Source organism: Misgurnus anguillicaudatus, chromosome 14 (assembly GCF_027580225.2).
Source record: "Misgurnus anguillicaudatus chromosome 14, ASM2758022v2, whole genome shotgun sequence".
Classification (NCBI taxonomy): domain Eukaryota; kingdom Metazoa; phylum Chordata; class Actinopteri; order Cypriniformes; family Cobitidae; genus Misgurnus; species Misgurnus anguillicaudatus.
Window position 1 is genome coordinate 6,785,507 of NC_073350.2, and position 22,974 is coordinate 6,808,480.

The following is a 22,974-nucleotide window of genomic DNA, read 5'->3' on the forward strand; positions in this document are numbered from 1 at the left end:
GAAAGATTAAAGATTTGAATGAGTTCATAATATTAATTATATTACCATCTATTAAAGTTTTCATATTTTTCGTTTTCTATTACTTCTTTTTACCTTATATCTTAGCCTATGTCTTCTTCCTGTTTGTTCTAAATTATGATGTTTACTAATAAATACATAAACATAGCACATATGATGTAAAGTGTTAATAATATATAAACAGGCCTATACAAATTAATTTGTATGTAAACGTAATAGTTTTAGAACAAACACGTGGGCTATAAATATAAGGAAGAAATTGAAAACAGGTAATGATGAAATATTTAATAAATGATATTATACAGAATACATGATAGTATTGCTCTTATAAGTACTTCAGCGATTCATACTGTAAAAATAATTGATTTACCAATAAAGAACAATACATATACATTACACTGAAAAAAATGATTCATTGAATTTAATCAATTTTTTTAAGGTAAGTGGTTGCAATAAAAAAATTTAAGCTACATTTAAACAAAAAAGATTAGTAAAGTAAAATAAAATATAAAACTTTTGTTTAAATGTAGCTTAAATAAATTGATTGCAACCACTTACCTTAAAAAAATTTATTAAATTCAATGAATCATTTTTTTCAGTGTACATACATGCACGCATATCAGTAGCCAATTTTAATTTATTTAAAAAATAAACGTAACTTGGTGAAAACGTTATAAGAAACATTACACTAAAGAGAAATATAGGGGAAACAGACTTCTACAGAACACCGGATCCTTAAAAATCACAGTTTAACGCTAAAACACTTCACAACCCTATTGCGGAGCTGTCACTTTCTGCCACCAGTTGGGCTCCGCCCACAAAAAAAGTCATCTCTGTTTACAAACACGCAAAAGGTCTATATAGTACCAAAAAGGGTGCTGCTATTGTTACAAGCTGAAGAACCCTTAGAACCATTTTTCTAAAGAGTGACAGGGAATAATATGGATAGAAAACAGAAAGTTGGAAAGTTTTTCCAGAAAACTTCTTGCACAAAATAAATTCAAGCACTTTTTAATGACCTGCGTGTATTTACGTTTATTTTACTTTCTAGGGCCTTGGATTTATCCCAGATTCACAAACTTTCAAAGATTTCAAGGACCCGTGGGAGCCCTAAATATAATTGTTTTGCAAACCTAAAGATGAAGGAAAAAGAAATTGAGATTCAGCAATGATCCTTAATTCTTGTGATTTCTGTTTGTGCTCAGAATAAATGAGTAGCAAACATGGATTTATTTACAGTATTAGAGTAAAAGGGAATGAGGGGGCGCAAGTCTTTAAAAAAGTATTTTGGCAAATTCCATGTGGTGAGCTTTAAACAGGATTTGGTACTGACGAGTCTTAAACACTTTTGTAAAGTTAAAGATTGTGGCAACATAAAAGTAAAAACAACATCATGAAATCTTATGAATGTCAGTGCCTCGTTTAATATACACATGTATAAATATATAATCTACAATATATGTGAACACCTGTCAGTTTCAGGCTTTTCTATAGATGTAATAGTACATCTTTGACATATAATTGCTCCACAAAATGTCTTAAAGCTGCAACAGTAACATTACACCGAGACAAAACAGCTCCTTACTAAATAAATAGAAGTTCATCTGCTAAAACCAAAGTATTTTGCTATATTCTGATTATACAGCTTTAAATTAATAGATTTAAATTAAAAATGACAAATATATCTATTCAATAAAAGATTACATAAAAACAAGCACTAGACTCTCAATATAAGATACATTTTCCTTATATCTTTCCAGCAAGTGCCGCTGCGGCTTTATCAATCACGCTAGAGTCCAAATATGCGATGACTCCTCCTCGATTTGCCCATCTGTCCACCCCTTTACTTCCACCGTGGGGCTCGTGATAGGTCAGTTCAGGTCGGGGCCCATCGTTACCGTTCACGTGAGAGCGAACGCACTCGTTCAGGTCTGATACCCCACCGCCCAGAGCTCGCAGCAGCGCATGAGGTGCACAAGAGTCCCATTTGTAAGTAGTGCCCTCTGACAGCACATACATATCCACTAAACCCTGGATGACACACAGGATCTTATAGCCCGCACCAGACGCATACATCAGAGTACTGTTGGGAATCGATGCCAGGGCGTCCTTCACCGCTTGTTTTTCACTGGAGCTCAACAGCACAGACAGATGATCTCTTTTCTGCAGACTGCGCTGTGTGAACGAGGAAATGTTCACATCGCCGTATGAAACACCCCAGAAGTGCTGTCCTGTCCATCTACAATCACCAAAAATAGACATTCATCACTGACTAATATATTACATTGTTAACTTGTTTATATTATCGCATATTCAATTACAAGATTAATTTTAAATTTGTATCACTTTAGATTTTAGACTATCTATCAAAATATGACCAAAAGCATTGTTTAACCCTCACAAGCCCCTATTTTCCTGTATACATTATAGTCCCTTGGGGGTAAAAATGACCCCAGAGATTAAAAGTAAAATATATACATTTTTAATGATACAAATAATATCTAATTTTTTTCATTTACTTCCCATCTATACATTAATGCTGTGTTTTGGGAGATATGATGTGCTTTTGTGCCCGTTTGCCACTCAGTTTCTCAACCACATTAGTTTGTCTGAAAAATATCACATTTTTATGAAAAATTCACATAAATTAAGATCTAACTTTGATTTAAATTGTTTTTAGATATTGATCTAGATGTTGTGTGTTGAATTCAGCCATTTGATGTTTAGAAAAAACAGTTTTATGGTTACAGTTTAGGAAATAAATCCTTTTGACCAGCAGATGCCCATAGAGACCCATTCATTTTACTGGATGTGGCCAACTACTCAACATCAATACTTTATTGATACATTTTGTGAATTTATGTTTATATAAATATTAGAAAGGACATTAAAATAAATATTATTTCAAATAGTAGAATTGTAAAAAAAATTCTAGAATAAGTAGAATCTTTTGTAGTTTTTGATGCATTTTGAAATGTCTGTTTTTACAAAATGGCACAGAAATTTGACTGAATGTAAGTGTGTGTGTGTTTGTGTCTGTGTGTCCGTGTGTGTTTGTGTCTGTGTGTCCGTGTGTGTGTTTGTGTCTTTCTGTGTATGTGTGTGTGTCTGTGTCTTTATGTGTGTGTAAGTTTTACTGTGTCTTTGTGTGTGTGTATGTGTGCACATGTTTGTGTGTGTGTACGTGTGTGTGCACACCTGTGTGAGTATTTTACATCTTTGTTTAGCATCTGTGGCTGTTTTTTTGCCAAATTCTATAAGAAATGTTCTCTGTGGCAGTCATACCTTTGTGTGTGTGTGTGATTGAGCATGTATTTTCTATGTAACATTTGTGCTCTAGTACCAGGACTACCTTTCTGTGTTGAAATTTTCAGATTTATTCTGGATGCATTGATTTTTTTGACAAATAATTTTTTTTTTGTGCATTTTCCATTCATTTCAATTGGGGTCATTTTTACCCCCAAGGGACTCTTTTGGTGTTTTTTTACACCTCTTTAGAACGACCGAATCAAGCCCAGTTTTTTTATTAATCTTGACAGATAATCTGGAAAAGTCACAAAATCTTATATCACTGAGATGAAGGGAACCATGTTTTTAAACTAAAGAAAAGTGGCTTGGGGGTAGAATTGACCCCAAGGGTCTTATTAGGGTTAAGTGATTTTGACCTGATATTGTTTTGTTGTCTGACTACCTAAAGAGTCTCACAGTATAAGTAGTTGAGGAACAACTGTCAAAAAAAAAAGAGGAAATTGTTTTGAAGGTCATTTACAGCACTCAGAATCACAGGAGATGGATGAAAGATGCGCACTCCTTTAAGGAGAAAAATGTGGTTTCCCTCTTGTCGGCACGGTTCTACCTATAGTAGTACCATGAAAAGTTGCCTGTTTTCCATTTTTGTGTCTTTAAATGCTCGTTTTTTGGGGTTGACAGCTTATAAAAACTTATTCCTGGGATTTTTGGTTTGTTAGCTGTACATCTTTTCACACAGCAGCTTTTATGCATTAGTCTGTTTTTTGTTATAAGCCAGAAATGACAAGGAGGCGGCCTCTCGCAATACAAAGTCAATGGAGACGGATGGATTGCCCCCTCCCTGGTGGGCGTGGTTTTCAGGTTATAACGCGCTGCGCTCTGTCTCTATTGATCTAATGTGATGTACTGAGCACAATGTTTTAACATCAGACCTGAGTTTTAGTGCGAACCCACGGTCTTTAGGCTTTTATTGATAAAACTGAAGGGGCTGATCTCCGCCTCTTTCATAAGTTTCATTTAGCGAGTGTATAAAAGTTGCTTGAGTTTATTTTATCAATTGTGCTGAAATATCAGAGAGTCCAGGGCTCGAAATTGCGACCATTTTGGTCGCATATGCGACCGAAATTTAATCTGTGCGACCTTAAAATATATTTGGGAGCATTTGTGCGACTGCCCATTTTGTTGTGATGCGAGTTGATTGTGATCCTGCGTGCTGGCGCTGTCCCAGGGTCAGTGTTCTCTCCAACGATACATAACCAATCAAATTTCACCATTAAGTTCTTGCGTTTAATGAAGACCGCAGATTGGCTAATATGAGCGTCAGTCATTCCTTGTTGCCGTGAAGCGCGGAAATGTGAAAAGACGAACGCGTCGCGAGCATGACGAGAGCGAGCCGATTACAGCCAAGGTTATTACTGTATTTTTTGACGATGATCCGGATTCAAATGTAACTCCACCACCGGAAAATACGAGTTGACGTTAAACCTTTCAGAGAGAGTGGCTTAAAGATTTCGAGTGTCTCCGCTATGGAAATGTAACTTACTGTGTTTACTGTAAATCCTGTAAAACGGCGTTAATGGCGGAATCAAAACATTTTAAGCGCCAGACGTACCTTGCTTAAACATGGCGAAAGTGCCAAAAACACAAGACGTGTCATGACAAATGTGTTCATTATTGATGGAGACACCGAGTGTGTTTGATGGTGTATGTGCGCATGCGCTGGTGAATGGACATCCGACAAACCATAGATATGTATATAAAGGCTAGATGGCTCAAGGCGGAGTCCCTAACGGCATCACCTGGCGGCCATCTTACGACAGGGCGCTCGCTCACTCGTAGCATTGAGTTTAATGGTGCAGGTACTTTTAAATGACCATAACTTGCTCAATTTTCTACCGATTTTCAAACGGTTTGGGTTTTTACAAACGTTATTAACGTGGCTATAATTCTGGATGCTTTAACATGTTTCATGAATTTATTTTTTATTTTTAGTGTAGGTATGCAGTGTCATAGGTACATCTTTGACGTTTATAACAAACCAAACCGTTTGAAAATCGGTAAAAAATTAAGCAAGTTATGGTCATTTAAAAGTACCTGCATCATTAAAACTCAATGCTACGAGTGAGCGAGCGCCCTGTCGTAAGATGGCCGCCAAAATGCGGACGTTGCACTCAATTGGCCAGCAGCGCGGACGAGCCATCTAGCCTTTATATACATATCTATGCGACAAACATCCTTGTGGTCCATGTTGCTGTGGAATACGACAATGCTGATGGTATGTTTTTGTTGTATTTTTTAAAACATTGCCTATTTAGTAGTAAAAGCATCCTGGTAATGCAGTTATCAATACCAATATATATTAGCCTTCTATATTATGGTCACTTTTGTAATGTCACAATTAATCAGTGATTTACGTGTTTGCTAGATTTTCTATGTAATCTTAATCATGTTACCTGTAATTGTTAAATTATTATTGCTGCAATACTATTTCAACAGCATTTGGGTATTAATTTAGGAATTTATGCAGCAAAAAATAAAATAAAATAGAAGACCAACTTTTTTAAATGCTGGCCATAGGACGTGTAAAGCCTGGTGGTGGTGTTTTATTTTTAATAAAATAAATCAATTAACATTTACATTGTAGTTGTGGTGCTTTTAAATTTTTTGATGGATGCGCCTAAATTTTTGCTGGTGCTCCTAACTCTTTAAAGTTGGGAGCACCAGTGCTACCAAATAAAAAAGTTAATTTTGAGCCCTGAGAGAGGTTTTCACATATACACATACAAAACTCTATGCAGCTTGTTTACTAACAACACAAGCAGCTGACTCTGACCTAATATTAGTTCGCGTCATGACTCGCTCACAGATCATCCCCTTTGCAGTAATCAGGACAGATCTGTCACTCACTAGAAACAAAACTGCGTGACAAGCGCTCCTTTATGATCTTATCATGAACAAAAATGCATGGTCTCTTCACAGATAATGATCAAACTTTAGATTCTGCAGAAAAAACCTACGACGTTCAGAGGGCGTGTTACAGAATTTAGGATTCATATTACAGAAGCAAATTTTAAGATGATTTATGAGTCTCATCTCTAGATACGAAATCTTAAATCGCTTAATCATGTTTGGCTATCAACATTTAGGTCTGTTACCAAGCAACCAACAATGCGTGAGCTGCTGCTACAGTAAACAAAACAATTGTCCTTTTATTTCAATGGGCCAGAAAAATAAATTTTAATGAATTCATTGTAATCATAGTCTGTGTTTTTTATTATTATTATTTTAGCATTAATGGGCTTCACATCATCTGTGAGTTACAATTAAATTTTAACATTTAACATTTAGTAAAAAACATTGAATGGGAGTAATGGGAGTGATGTAGTGGCCATTGTGAAGGTAAAAAATAAACTTACATTTTTTTAACAATGTGCAGGATGATAATGTCATTCTCCCACAGGTCTATTATAATCAGTGTTGGGGGTAACGCATTACAAGTAACGTGCATTACGTAATTATATTACTTTTCTGAAGTAAAGAGTAATGTAACGCATTACTTTATAAATGTACACATTAATATTTGAGTTACTTTAAAAAAAAAGTTAAACTGAATTAAACTGAACATAGTCATGTAGAATTACGCACTCTATGCATGCGCGTTAAAGATCTACACGGAAGACCCGAGACCCGTACGGGTTCGGGTCTATATTTTAAATGATCAGCCGGGTCCGGGTCGGGTCTCAATCTATTACTTCGGGTCCCGGGTCTGTTTGACATTGTGGGTAATATCCGAGGTCGATCGGACTCGAGAACACACACTCACATTTAAATAAAATATTTCAAAAACAGCAACAAAAACTTAGATGAACTGTCGCATAAATTTTTTCTATGACGCTTAAATTGCGTTAAAAAGTTTATATTTGGTTGCTCCAACCAGGCAGCTGCATGTGCTCTTTTAATGTTTCTCTGGCTAACAGTCAGGAGCTTATAATAAAAAATAAATAAAAAAACAGTCAGGAGCTTCTGCAGTAAGACGCAATGACTTTACCTTTGACAATTGGCTCTTTTATTTAGAAGGCGGGACCTATTCCGCCGTACCGCGCATTTTGCACTGACTTCTCTAATTTTTATAATAATATTATAAATTTACCATCTTGCTGTTATATGTAAAGTTTTCGCGACTCTGCTCAAAGAGCACAGAGATGACAGCAAAGAAGTAAAGCTAACGAAAGCAGCCATGACACTGAACGAGCAATCGTTATTATAATCCAAATGGGCAAACATTATTAAGCAAGTTGACCTGATACACAACAAATGTAAAACTGCGTTATTAATCACCATGACTGTAAAGTGGACTTTTAAAGCTGGAATAAGCATTAATATTTCAATCGTTAAGAGAGGAATAACATGGATGGAACTTTCTTGGAAATAAGGATTGTGCATCACACAGTCAGGTACAAGGAGGGAGAAGACTAACTTCTGGGTAAGACAAAAAGTTTAATTTTCGCTACTTGTTTATTGACTTATTAATAACATTTAGCTAAAGAATATGTGCCGGTCGGGTCTGTGTCTTAAATAATAGACGGGTCCGCGTCGGATCCGGGTCCAGCTTTTAAATAATAGACGGGTCCGGGTCCAGCTTTCAAAACAACAGACGGGTCCGGATCGGTTTGGTGTAGCACATTTACGGGTCTGATTCGGGTAGGAATTTTTGGACCTGTGTAGACCCGCATGTGTCTATGTGAGAACAGTTTGTATGAGAAACAACAATGGCAGGCCAGAGCTTGACATTTTTGCGATGGAAAATGCAATTTCTAAATGCAGAACTTCTCTGTCATAAAAACACCTGCAAGGCCTGAAAGAGATCAAGCCTAAGCAAAGTAAGAAAAAGTAACACAAAAGTAACTTAAAAGTAACGTAAGTATTACTTTCCATGAAAAGTAACTAAGTAACGCATTTAGTTACTTTATTGGGGAGTAACTTAATATTGTAATCCATATTATGCAATATTGTAATGCAAGATTGTAAAGCTTCCCCCAACACTGATCATAAAGTAATTGTTACAGCTGGCTTTCAGTTAAGTATTCAGACACCTGTGGGGTTCGGGTTCCCCTAAAGTTAAGACCATTTTAGGATGTTTTTTCAAGTTAGGATGCTTCTGTAATATCACTTTCCTATCTGCAGTTAAGATAAGATAATGCACTAAGGAACGTTATTCTGTAATAGCTTTTGTCTTAAAGGAGGTGCTAACTGAAATTACAGTGGTTACCAAATGGAAAAGAAAAGATCTTAAAGACCCAATCTTTCTGTAAAACGCCCCCAGGACTAAAGCCCGGAATACACTGCACGATTTCTGTCCTCTTATAAGATCATTAACTTATCACACTGTGCGACATGGATCATTTAAACTCGGGTACGAGAGGCATGTAGACTAAACGATGATGACATGGAAGCTTCTGCGGCAGCGTCACACGTTGTGCAACGTCACCAGCATGCGCTCGTTGTAAACAAATACCGGCGCGCAGGTCGTAGCAGCAAACACACTGTGCGGTGATCATGCGGAATTTCTGACACTGTCAGAAAACAATTGTAGGCTATCTTTGGACGCAAGACCGGGAAAACGGCCGTCTTTGAACCTCTCTCACTGTACGACATAGGACCACCGATGGAGAGCCACGATCACAGAAATCGCAACGATAGTTTCACGATGGCAATCTTTCGTCTGGGACAGCCAATAATCGTGCAGTGTATCCCGGGCTTTAAATACATCACATGGGATCTTTACGAGATGTGTGATAATGCTCACACGGATTCCGTAAAATCACTGGCAGTGTGAATGAACTAAAAATCAAACGATCCCAGACAAATCCTGTGTGCATTTTCCATTTATTTTCCATAATGTGTGTGTGAAAAGAGCCAATGAGTGTTTATTTTTTTGTTTTGATAAGTGTGTGTATTTCTTCCATCACCCAGTGATTTTCTTAAATATATTATAAAGAGGAATTTGACATTATTTGGGTTTGATTGTCAATAATGTGGTTTTGTAAGGGTTTGTTTATCTTATAAAGTTATCTTATGTTATGTTGTGTTTATGAGTGAAGTTGATTCTCAGCAGTATCATAAGAAGTGGATTAGCTGAAGGTTATTTATCATTTACACTTCTAACTGTGCGTTTAAACCGCCACCGGCGAGAGCGTCAAAGTGGCCGGAAGTCATTCATTGTCAATGAGAGCTGGTGGCGAGCTCCGGCGATCAGCGGCGCGTCGCGTCGCTCCTTGGACGGTGTGAGTGTCGAGAAGAATTGAAATCAGGTAAACTTTATTGTAATGAGCTATGACGCAGTTCGGCGGCAACCAATCAGAAGGCAGAAAATTATTCCAGAGAATGCATTCGAGCGTCAGAGCGTCCACTACTCTTTTTCTACAAGCGTCATTGGCAGGGCAGCCAGAGCGTTTTTTGATGTTCTCGCAGGTTGCGGTGTGAACATACAGTAATGTTAAAGGACCGTTCATCAGCAATTCACTTGTGTGTTACACTGACTTTTATTATATATATCTAGATATTAGATATTTATAGATGTTTGTTAATCAGTTGCCTTTTTTACTTGTTTGACTCTTACCCATGACCCATGGGGTCTTTACACTTGAATGGCTGGTTTATGACACCCATGACTGGTTGGCCAGTAGCTCGTAGGTAAACTCCAATCAGAACCAGTGCACAGGGGAGTCCAGATGGACAAAAGCCTTCATCTGGCTCCTCTTCATCCTTCCCCTCAATGTACTGACTCGTCCCATCTGCCCAAAGGAAAGAAACAAAACATTTTCAGAGGGGCTTATAACCCAATTCGTACTTGTACATGTTCTGCACATACACATGTTAAAGCAACACTATGTGTTTTTTTTACCTTTAAATAATGTCTCTAAAATTATTTCAGGGATAGAACAACTTTTAACTGGACAAATTGTACTGTTGCTGCAACCTGAGCAGCCTCCTAGCTGCTACAAGCACACTCTGAAAGTGGCGGTGGAGGGTAGGAAACACAGCCCCGCCCCTCCCCTTGCCTGCAGAAGAGTGTCTGATACCAGTCACTGGTGCGCTTTTCAACCACATGGGGGAGCTGTAAGTCATTTTTACATGGAAACTACATAGTGTTGCTTTAAATGCATTTAAAAAGTTCCCAGCTTTATATTTCATACATGACTCTTCTGTTTGTTTACATTGTTTTCTCAAGAATGTTTTCTGTACATCATTGCTGTCTGGTGGAAACCTCCACTATTGGGCATTTTAGTCTAAATCAGGGTTTCTCAAACAGTGTCCCGCAGGCCACATCCAGCCCACGAGAGAAAAATGTTTGACCTGCTAAACTCAAATATAATGTTCAAGGATTGTGATAAGCCCCAAGGTTAAAGCTCCAATAACACATGCTGTTTCTGCTCATCTAAAGTAATTTTGAATACCTATAGAGTAAAATTACATCCTTCAAATCTCAGAAGTCTTTAGTTTTATCAGATTTATAAAATACAGATCAGTTCTAGCGACTGTTTCTGAAAAAAACATCACCCCCTCGAGGGCCAAAATGCGCACCCACAAAATTTAGTTTTCTCCCGACTTTGACCGGACACATACAAATAAAACAATCTCTGCAAGTATTCTTGTAAAAAAATTGGAGTGAACATGCTCTCACTCTCATTTCTGTTTCGTTTTTATTAATATGCACGAGAAAGAGTGAGAAAGCAGAGACAGCGCGTAGTTTGGAGACGTGCGCGTGCGAGGCTTTCAGCTCGTTCCCCTCTCTTCCACAATAATTAACATCACATTAAATGAGCAAATTATGCTTTGGCCGCACAAAAATTAATTTTGTGACCACCAAAAAAAAGAAAAGAAATTAAATGCTGGAAAAATCCAGCTGTAATTCCGTTACAATTACTGTAGCACAGGGTAACTCAAATATTATTATTGTCAAAATTGCTAGGACAAAAACTAGCCCCAGCATTGGAGCTATGGATTTAGTGGCTGCATGCAGAACTCGCTTTTAAAGTGACAGTACTGTGAGCCTGCTGTCTGTGTCATTAATGTTAATAAAACACAGAAGACAAAGAGAAAATTACTTTTGTAGTCTTGAAAAATATTCATGATTTCTTGATTTCCAAAAGGCATTTGATACATTAAATCACAATATTTTATTATCTAAATTAACACATTTTAACTTTTCTTTGCAAACTATGAAATGGATTGTGTCTTTCCTTACATCAAGGAAACAATGCACTCGAAACAATACACATATATCCTCAACAAGATACTGTTCAACAGGGGTACCTCAGGGGTCCATATTAGGACCCCTACTTTTCAGTTTGTATTTGAATGAACTTCCTGCTGTCTGTCCTGAAGCATTTATTCAAATGTATGCAGATTACACTGATTTATGTTCATGACAAAACAAATGAACAGGTATCACAAAAATTATCTGCTGTAATTATAAAAATCTCTGACCAGTGTCCTTTATCTCTAAATGTTCAGAAAACTGCCTGTATGTATTTTAAGATTAGAAAGATGGATGAGGTTTTACCAGAGATATTTGTAAATGGTGACACATTGCAGATTGTGTCTGTAATCTAAGCGCATCGTCTCAAGCGCACGGCACATGGTCTAAATGGGCGTGTGCGATGCCACTTTTGCTAATTTAACGACGGGAAAAATGGTTTGTGCGCCAAGCGCACGGTCAAAAAGGGTTGTAAATATTTGCCCAATGAGTAATGGGTGTGTTTTGGGCATAACATGCAATAAACCAATGAGAGTCTTTTCCCTATCCCCTTTAAAAGCCAGTTGCGCTGGCGCTGTGCGTAATCCCAATTTAGATGACGGACTTTGTAAACTAAACAACTAAGCGGAGGAAGAAGACCACCAGTTTAAGATTAATGTAAAAACATGTGTTTTCATTTTTATTGAATTTTTTTTATTAAAACCTTTAAAATACGTTTTCTTTCAGTCATAGAAGTACAAATAGCAGGCTTTGAATTGCTGTAAATGTATTGATATCCTACATAATCATTGTAATCTCATAAAAAAATTTGCAAATATGCAAGAAAAGGTTTGTACTCTAAAAATACAAACAAGAGAGAAAGGATTTACAAACGTGCAGAGAGCCGAAGCGTTTCAGCACTAGAACAGCGCCATGGGATTTTTTTTTTTACAAAGCATTACTTTAAATGTTTCTCATTTTACCATATCCACAGGTACAGAGTCATAATATACAATAAATCCGTAACATAGCATTTAAAAACATTTAAAAATAGATGCATTTGTTTAGTTTAAAGCAAAGCATTTATTTACTTACCAGGCTGCAGGTGAAGCAGCTCTTTGCGCCTTCTAACTTCTCACAATTAGTCCTCATTTATGTCCAAGATACTCAATAATAATCTTTTACATTCAATCCTGTAATCTTTCATATTTAAAAGCGTTTTTGTGCTGCTGCGCATTCATGTATGTGATAAGCAAACCCGCGTTGTCTTCCGTTTATAGGCGAATATTTCTAACGCGCTCATTAAATAACAAAAAGCATATTGCGCCATTGACTTTAGATCAGGTTTTTGTTGGTCAATGACGTAGTCTATTTTAGTTGCCTCAAAATAGCAATGCGCCAACAATGCGCCTGAACACACCTCGTTTTCAGACCAGAACGCCCATGGGCGCAAATGCATTTGCTATTTAAACAACATGGCGGTAAATGTGAAAATGATAATTGCGCAGTGTGGAAACTAGCAAAAGACACTTGCGTCGTGGCGCTAAGCGTTGCGCCGGGTGTAAGATAGAGCCCATAGTCTCTACAGTTACACCCCAGCTTAGAAATTTTAAATTTATACGGAATCAACTTTCAATAGATGCTGCAAAAATCTATTTGCACTCTTTAATCTTCTCTCATTTTTCCTACTGCATTACTTCATGGTCACAAGCAGGAAAATCTACTCTTAGACCTTTACATAGTTTATATAAACGCGCTATAAAAGTGTTTGATAAGAAACCTGTTAGATATCATCATTGTCTTGTTATTCAGAGGCATAATTTTTTTACTTTTATCAATTTTGTTATATTCCACAAATGCATTTTAATGTACAAAATTGTAAATAATCTTGCACCTCCACCATTAAAGAAATTTATTTCATTACGCACCGATAATATAAGACAGACAAGAGCATCGTTGAGAGGCGATTGTGAGGCACATTTTGCGAAGACAGATTTTGGTCGATCAGCGTTTTCTGTAACAGTTAATATTTGGAATAATCTACCAACTGAGATTAGACAATGCACTACATTTGTGCAGTTTAAATCACATCTAAAAGGTTGTTTGAAGGCATGTGAGGCTTGTGATCATTAACCATATAATGCAGTGAATATGTTTTTATATTTCTCTGTATATTACTGTGTTTAAATTGTATTTTATTTTTACTGTGTTTAAATTGTATTGTATTTGACTGATAACTTGGTTGTACTCCTGCCCAGGGACAGCAGATGAAATTTAGCTTCATAGCTAATTCTGGGGTAGTATCATTACAGTCTATTGTCCCTGTCAAATAAAACAAACAGGAACGACATTGTTCTTATTTCATTAATGACTGTTTCATTGTTTTATAATGTTTGAGGCTAGTATTTTAATGTGTACATAAATACTTACAAAAGTATGAAAAGCAAAGTTTTATTTGCACCAACCCTATTGCTTCTGATCCAATCGGTGACTGAAATAAATATGAAAAGTTGCATGGACATCCAGATTTTTTTGGTTTATTAAAAAACATCATCATCAGAAACCAATAGCAGAGCAAACATTGTGGTCAGTGGCCCATCGCTTTGTTTTCAAAATTTGGCCCGTGGTGAAAACTAATTGAGGAACACTGAACTAGATCACTGCTATTGACCCCCGATTTACATCTGTCTGTGGGTTTCGCAAATATTAAACAAATGAAAGGTAAAGAGCTCGTGACAAAACCTGGAAACTTTAATTGTGGTTGAACATTGAAACCTCACCCCTCCTCACAGTGAATGGAGTGCCACACACATTTTGAACATACTTTAGTAGCCTATGCTTCACAATGTATGTACTGAATTTGGTCTTTTAATATCACTGCCTTAATGCATTAAGTCGCATTCAGTGTTTACATTTTGCCATCACAGATCTCTTTTAATGTAACAGCAGTTGAATGACAGGGATAAGTTTCTACCACCCAGCAATAATCTCGCAATGGATTTTTACATGTAAATGTTTTTTATTCACCGCTGCATCAGTAACGGACATTTTGGTTTACTACCTACTGTATGGAAGACTAAAACATGGTCATTTTTTTTCCATCTTCTCTTTCATTGACCCATATTGCATATAAACCAGAGCTGAATAAAACATGAATCTTACCAATAGGATCAATCCAGATGGCCACATCATCAGGGTTAAGTGATATCTGCAGAGATTCTGCTTTCTCATCTCTGAGCTGAAGCTTCTGGTGGATGGCGTTGGTCAAGAGAGACGCTGCAGTCTGATCACCATCTAAAACTTTAGCCAGCAGAGCCATCGTGTCCTCTTCTTGAGCACATACTGTTACAGTAACACTCTCACCTGAAGAAATAACACAGTAACACGTTACTATTGACATGTTACAGTAATAAAATTACTCTCTCTCTCAAGCCAAAGGCTTTTCTGTGAATGTACAAGTGCTTTTTATTTGCCAACTCGCCCTAAATGTGCTTGATTGCTCGTGGTTCAGGTTCATGCTCTCACCCCACCAATATGTTTAAAACAAAAACTTTTATTCTGCAAACAATTAGTCGTGATTAATCATTTTGCAGCCCTACCCTGAATGATTTATTCACATCTAATCCTGCTGCCACTCCTTCAATCTTTCATTACTCATCATGCAGCCACCTGTCTGCAGTTTACAGTAACCACATCCAGACCACTGGCTATATCACATCTGATTTTAAAAGAGTTTGCATAACCCCAAGTCCCACAAACAAATACTACAATATAAACCCTTAGGGGCGGTTTCCCGGACAGGGATTAGCTTAATCCAGGACTAGACCTTAGTTTAATTGGGAAATATAACTAGTTTTAACAAACATGCCTGACTAAAAACATTACCTGTGTGCATTTTGAGGTAAAATAAAGGGCACTGATGTATTTTAAGATATGTAAGTGCCAGTTGTTTTCAGTTTAGACAGCTCTTAAAAATGTTTTAGTCTAGGACTAGTCTAATCCCTGTCCGGGAAACCGCCCCTTATTGTTTAGACAAAGAATGGAGAGAAACACACTGTCCATCACCTTCTTTCTTTTAATTTACACTGTAGAAAAAATTTAAGAAAATCTATTGGTCATCTTCTGTCAAGACATTATCCATTAAGTAAAGGATAATGTACAGTCAGTAGGGTGATATCTGCGAAATAAACCCCATTAGTGTGATACAAGACCCTCTGCTGTGCGTTGGGTATATATAATGTCATATATGTTATTAAAAGACATATTATATGACATTTTTGTGTAATATTAAACTGTACCTGTCAAAATGATGAGCATTTAAGAAAGCTGTGTAATCATTTTATAGACATTTCTGTTAACCCTAAAACACAACCCAAATGAAGCTGTAAACAGCTGTAAAAAACAATATGGAAAATTTCTTTATATTAATTCAGTACATTGTGCCCTATTTTTATTCAGTCTAAATCAATAGTCCTGTTTGTTGTCTTTACAATAGCAGTGTTTAGTGTCTATCACTAATTAAGCTTTAAAAGTAGAAAGGCTTAAATATATTACATTATTTTTTGTGTGCTTTTGAAACTTAAAGGTATAGCGGAAGATTTTTATTTTCCGGGTGGATCACCTCTGTTATTGGTCATCCCAGATGTCAATCATTCTGATTATATGTGGATGTTTAACCGCCGTACGTGCTCGCCTCTAGGTTCGCTTTCTGCACATGTGCACTTTCACGTGTATGTGTGTTGTGCTACGGTTTCAACCATTCATTGAAGCTCGCGTTCTCGCTGTGTTTTTTTTCAAAATGTCTGAGTGTCGCAAGAGAAAAAGTGTCTATGAATGGTATGACAAGAAGAGAAAGAACTATAAAGAAAGAAACATGACCAGACTGTTTATGGGAGACTATTTCACACGCTGGCGTGAGCTAATAGGACATGTTGGGCTTCCCACGCAAAGTTTCTACTGGAAAGGTACATTTTGTCATGCTATTTGGAGAAATCCATTTAAAATCACTGCTAGTAAAAGTTGATGTAAGCTATGATTAGCGATGCTAGCCCTGGCACAAGTCACGAACCGCACAGACACGGTAAACATGCCGACAGAAACTTTTAAACAGAGTGAAGAGAAGAACTACCTGCATGCTCTCTCTCTGTCTCGTGCACGCGTTTAACAGGCGTTCCCTCTCGGGAGGAGGGAGAGTGTTGCGTGTGCATTTTTTTTTAAATATGGAGGGGCGGTTCTTTAAAATAATTCGGGAAAATCTTCCGCTATACCTTTAAAGGCACCATACACTTCCATTATATGGACACTAAAACAGGACTCTCTTATGCACCTTATTTTCAAACACAGAAGTAAGTGATGTGACGCATTTCATTTTTTTTGCGCGAGACGTCCGTTTCAATAGCCGGCTGGTAGAAAAACAGTGTGGTGGGAGCACGCGTAAAACATGATTAAAATTGTTATGGTAAATTTTACTACACTGTGACTGCCATGTATGAACCAGTGAGGATGAAATGAAGAAGTGGCTTGATACATGAAGATATATTCAATCATTTCATGTTGTTGCTCAGGGGTGACGGGTTTTCAATGAGCAACTATAAAAGCACAGAGGGATACAAGTATCTTTACAATGGAGAAAGTCAGTCGAGTGTTTGTACATGTCATGGAATAGACCAAAAAACACAAATTTGTGTTTTTAATCTTTTCTGACGAATGTTTAAAATGTCACAACTGTACCTCTGGTGTGAGTTTGTTTTTAAACGGCAATTTTTAATTGACGACACATCAATCTTCACGCGGTCCAACAGTCAGCAGCATCTTCCTCATTCAACACATTGTATGTTATTTGAACAAACCATAATAAACATATTAAACTATTACATGTATTCAGTATTGTTTTTTGTTTTATGAAAATATTATTACATCGCTGCTTACACACTAAGCATGAGCTTATGAAATGTTTTCATTTTTTTTAATTATTTGCTTTTTTATTTAAAACATAACAAAAGTACATGCAAACACATTAAGAGGTTGTTTTTTTTTACTAATAAAGCAGTTTAAGTCGTATATACACTGCACTGTAATGGCATTTTTGTAATAATATATAGTAGCAGCAGCAGCATAAATAAATCAGCTAAATCAGCATATTTTTATCAGCATAATATTAGTTGTTTATAAACAATTATTGTATTTATTGTTTATTGGCAGTTTCTATGAAAGTTTTTACTTTATAGATGTGTGGATGCAGATCACAGATGCGCATGCACCACATACACATTCAGCTCGTGCGCATAGATTATATTTTAATTTTTTTTATTTGTTATTGATTCTTTGTGGAAGTTTACCGGAAGTTATGTTTGTTCCACGAAAGCAGTTTGTATAACTGCTGAACCCATGGTATAAGCGTAATAGTTGACTCCGGTATTTTGAATTAATTGAAGACATCGCACACCCGCAGTGTAACAGCACTCCGCTTCGTGTCGTGCCGCATTACCACCTTGGTTGTGCATTATTTTCTAATAATTCCACGACCCGCCGTCAATTATTCCTTGATTATACCACGGACTTACTGAATGCTGTATTCTGATTGGCTGAGAAATGTTCCATGGGTGCTGATTATTTTTCAATAACCGCACGCCTGACCTTTTAAATGTCTTAAAAATAGGCACCAGAGCAATATTTTTGGTAACAGTGGTATATGCAGAATAATTGACTCCGGTCCTTTGAATTATTTGAAAATAATGCACACCTGCGGTGTAACGGCACGACGCGTTACCACCTTGGGTGTGCATTATTTTCTAATAATTCCACGGCCCGTCGTAAATTATTCCTTATGTATTTAATGCCATAAATAATTATTATATTAAACCCTATAATCCCAATTCCTCAGGGTAACCTACCAAGTCCATTCTCGAACGTGTTTGATTCCTCACCATGAACGAACCCATTCAATTCTGGAAACTATTAAACAAGAATAAAAAAATGGCAAACATCGAGATGACTAAAGAACAACACAAACCGAATTAAAACAAACTACAGAAATATATTTTTGATATGAATTGAAGATTTATCTTTAGGCACCTGTGCACAAACGTCATGTCGAATCATTTCCTGTATGATGACATCAGCAAGAGTCTTGAAGTCCTTGATGAATTTCTTGTTTTTCTCAGCTCCCTTCTTTTCCTGTACCAAGAGTTCAAAGAGCGGCGCTTCCTGTCGACAGACTCGAGCCACGTTGGCGGCTTTTTCTGACACGTTAAGAAGCAGCCGCAGTAACTCTGCCATATCTGAGACCTGTCACTCACATACATATAAAAAACAATGTTAGCTCTACACATATGAAATGATCTTACTGTTATACACGTTTGTCAATAACACTTTAACGTAGCACTTTGAGAGGTCTTTATTCAAATGAAGGTCACGCTGAAAAAACTGCACCCAAAAATATCTCTTTAAGTGGGACAAAAACCGTGTCATGCTCACAGCAGAATGATGAAGAGACTCATGGAAACAGACAGAAAAATCCCAATGTGTAATCCTTAAAAGCTTCATTAAGGTATATATACCGTATTATAATAATGCAACATAAATGATTGTGGGGGTATATATACCCTATTCTAGAGATCTAAAGACATGACTTAACCGAGCAAACATGAACATATAGTGGCAGTTTAATTCCCAGACAGAGTTTAGATTTATCCAGGACTAAGCCTTAGTTATGTAAGGAATAATTGACGGCGGGCCACCGAATTACAAGAAAATAATGCACACCCAAGGTGCAATGCCGTTACACCGCGTGTGTGCATTATTTTCTTATAATTCAAAGGACCGGAGTCAATTATTCCTCTTATAACATGGTTACCACAAATATTGCTCTGGTGCCTATTTTTAAGACATTTGACAAGTAAGGTGTGCGGTTATCAGAAATTAATGCATACCCACGGAAAATTTCTCAGCCAATCAGAATACAGCATTCAACAGACCCGTGTTATAAATTAAAAAAATATATAGGCATCAGGTTGTTATTCGCAATAACAACCGGCTGCCTGTACATTGGCCCAATTATTACACGCCTATTTACACAATAAGTAAGGTAAGGAACATAAAATATTGATTTGAAATATTTTATTTGCTCATTTAATGTATACAGACCATTCACAAGGAAAACTTTTGGTTTTAAGGTAAGACAAGATGTTCAAATGTCATAAACACACTATTCGGTTTAATAATTTGTAAATATAATGTTATAGATGCTATTAAAATACATATTTATATAAAATGTGTGTGTAATATTAGGGATGGGCAATATAAACGATACAAAATTGGCATACGATAGAGATTTTAATTCTATTGCACTATCGCGATAATGCATGTTGATGACGCTATCAACCCGCGAAATTTAGAGCCATGAGCTGCTGCCGGCTGCAATGCATATTCATATTCGTCATTTTGAATAAACATGGCTGAAAGCGTCAGCGACCAGTCAATCGCAAAGGCAATGGCGATAGATCGCACATAAGTTAACTGCTGCTTCACGCGCAAAATTGGCATTATGGACTTAAACACTTTTTCTAAGGGTCTTTATAATGTGTTCTGAAACGAGTGTATTAAAAACATCATACCACAATACATATCGCTATCGCAAGAGGCTGCAATGTATATCGCAAAATGGATTTTAGGGCATATCGCCCATCCCTATGTAATATTAAACTGTACCTGTCAAAATGATTTGCATCTATGTGTTATTAGTTTCAGGTGGTTGTTACGTAAGGGATAATTGATGACGGGCTTTAAATTATTTAAAAATAATTCACACCCAAGGTGGTAATGTGGTTCAAATGTACGAAAAAATGAAGGAGGAGTTACTACCACGGGAGGAGCAAGTATGAGTCATGCAACACTATACAACACTTATAACTTATGATTCACTAGATGTTTGTGTCATTTACATAATATGCACGCGCCTATTTCCAACATAAGACAGAAGTCTTACTTACCGCATGCAACTCATGACCTGGTTGGGACTTTTTAATGAAATCCAGCGCATCAAACACACATGCAAAACTCCGCTGCTACCCTGGATAATAAACTATATCCATTGTTTTCATAAGGCTGGATTTCTTCTCCTTACATCCAAAAACACACTTCTTCTTTCGTGCCATTGTTGAGTTTTGAAATCAAACAAAGCTGTGTCGTGTGATATGATGTTTGCAATTTCTAGCGTCTCCTGCTGATTGACGGGTGGGCGGGGTTTTCCAGGGGAAGTGCCCATATAAAAGAAGTGATACGTAATGTATAGAAAACCCCTAAAACGTCAACTGGACCTGTAATCCGAAACTTGTACGAACCCTGGCGAAGTGCATTCGACACAGAAATACCCTGTAAGGGGCTGATCACACCAAAAGCGTTTATGGCAGTTGCAGGCACCTTTTTTGAATGATATTCTATGGGCAGGGAGCGTTTGTGCGCTGTTTATGCGCACCGAGCGCCTTGCGGTTTTTGCCGGCAGCCACAGCAGGCGCTTTTGAAGGAGCGCTGAGAGCGGAGAAGCGCCCAACGTCATTTGCGTCTTTTCATTGTCCAATCGAATGAGAGGAGAGACGGGCCTTACGTTGTGGTGAGGGAAGTTCCACTCGCTCACTGTCTCCTGCGTATTTGTGCACCTCTCACCCTCAAACAAGGTCACAGAAAGCGCCCTCTTTTGAAAGTTTCTGCTAATATGACAGTTAACAGCAAAAGAGTGCTCACACTTCAACATTTGATTGACAAGACAGCTGACTCGGTGGTTGCCTAGCAATATATAAAGCCGCGTCGCATTGCTCTTTTTTTTTAAAAAAGGCAGTGCGTCGCGCCTTGCGTTTCCAAGCGTTTAAAGCGCTTTTGGTGTGATTAGCCCCTAACACGCCCAACTGCTTTTTTGACAGGGTTGCCTACGTTTAGCATGAGGAAACAACTCTATAGTTAATGAGTCAGAATGCTTGAAATACCATTTAACCACCCCTTTAAGACATTTGACAGGTCAGGTGTCCGTTAACCAAAAAATAATCAAGATCTGTGGAACATTTCTCAACCAATCAGAATAAAGCATTCAACAGGCCCGTGGTGTATAACTCAAAATAACAAACCTTGGAATGTCGTGACTGGCCGATTAAAATCAAGCATTTTAAAGCGCTGTGTAATACATTTTATAAAAAGGACATTTAAGTAGTTTTTATATACATTCATTACAAAAAACACTACTAATGTGCATCTTGAGACAAAACATTGGTACTGATATATATGTTAAGATATGTCAGTGCAAGATGTTTTTAAGTTAAGACAGCTCAAACATGTATTTTAGTCTGGGACTAGCCTTAAACCCTGTACAGGAAACTGCCTCATTGAGCCTCTGTATCAAACCTAATGATCAAATTCATGTTTTAAAAACGAGTTATTTTGCTTAGTGCTTCTACAGGTCTGGTGCAAGCACATGCAAATAGATATGCAAACGTACGTACAGTATATGACGATGACGACAACGACTGTCGTCTTCTACATAAACCAAATATAACATAAATACAAATGCTGACGTTTAGTGATGATTAACGTGGCATGGTAAAACAGGTTAACGTTATACAGCTTCAGAAAATACTGAATCATTTGATGTTCAGACACAAAAACAGATTGACTTTGCTGTTTTTACACAAACAGTGTTTAATATGAATGTCAGCTGTTCCTATCCCTGTGTAGATCGTAAAACCCGAATATACATAAATAAAACATTTAACTTACGCATTTACAAACGCGCGCGCGTTTAAATACAAACACTGCACACAACTTTGTACACCTGCATAGATGACAGTAAGTTAGATGATGAGATGAATGGATGAAAGCTAGAATAAAGCTCATACCGTTGATCGTTGAGTTCAACTCTTCCTGTAGTCACATACACACACACCTAGCTGAACTTTCCACTGAGCGCCGGATTTCAGACCAAACGGGATCGGTACACGAACGTAAACATCACCCGCGACGAATAACTGAATGATGAACGACGACGTGTTTTACTGCAGACGTTTTATTTGAGCAACGGAAACGCATTCTCGGGATGCCAGGTCTGCTTAATAAACCCTGTCCAATAGCAAATCAAAACTAGCCCAATGACACTAGCCCAATCACGAAAACTTAAAATAAGCCACCTCCTAAAATACAACCTCCTTTTTTTACAGTTTCTGCACACAGATTCTACTTGAAAACCCAATATACGGAAATAATCATTAGCACAGTCTGTTTAAAAAAAATCATCATGCCTTCAGATGAATAACTGATGATGAACAAAATACTTTAATTTACCCCTGCGGTAAAAACAACAACCCGCGGCAACAGTTTTAATTCAGCGTCACGCAGACTTGGCAACCCCGCGCATTTCTCTTATTTCTTTACGTCAATGCAGGAGGTGGGGTAAAAGATGTGCTTTCGAATAACTCTCGCGGCAC

General features: G+C 37.3%; 1 protein-coding gene across 1 annotated transcript; it reads right to left on the reverse strand.

The window, feature by feature from the left end:
- Positions 1-1,419: 1,419 nt before the first annotated feature.
- Positions 1,420-22,974, reverse strand: inpp1 (inositol polyphosphate-1-phosphatase). The gene is made up of 6 exons (XM_055184568.2): positions 22,390-22,974; positions 18,581-18,793; positions 18,400-18,460; positions 14,669-14,869; positions 9,887-10,061; positions 1,420-2,257 (listed from the first exon to the last, which is right to left on the reverse strand). Exons 2-6 carry the CDS (start codon positions 18,782-18,784, stop codon positions 1,765-1,767), a joined length of 1,134 nt encoding a protein of 377 aa, XP_055040543.2. The 5' UTR covers positions 18,785-18,793; positions 22,390-22,974; the 3' UTR covers positions 1,420-1,764.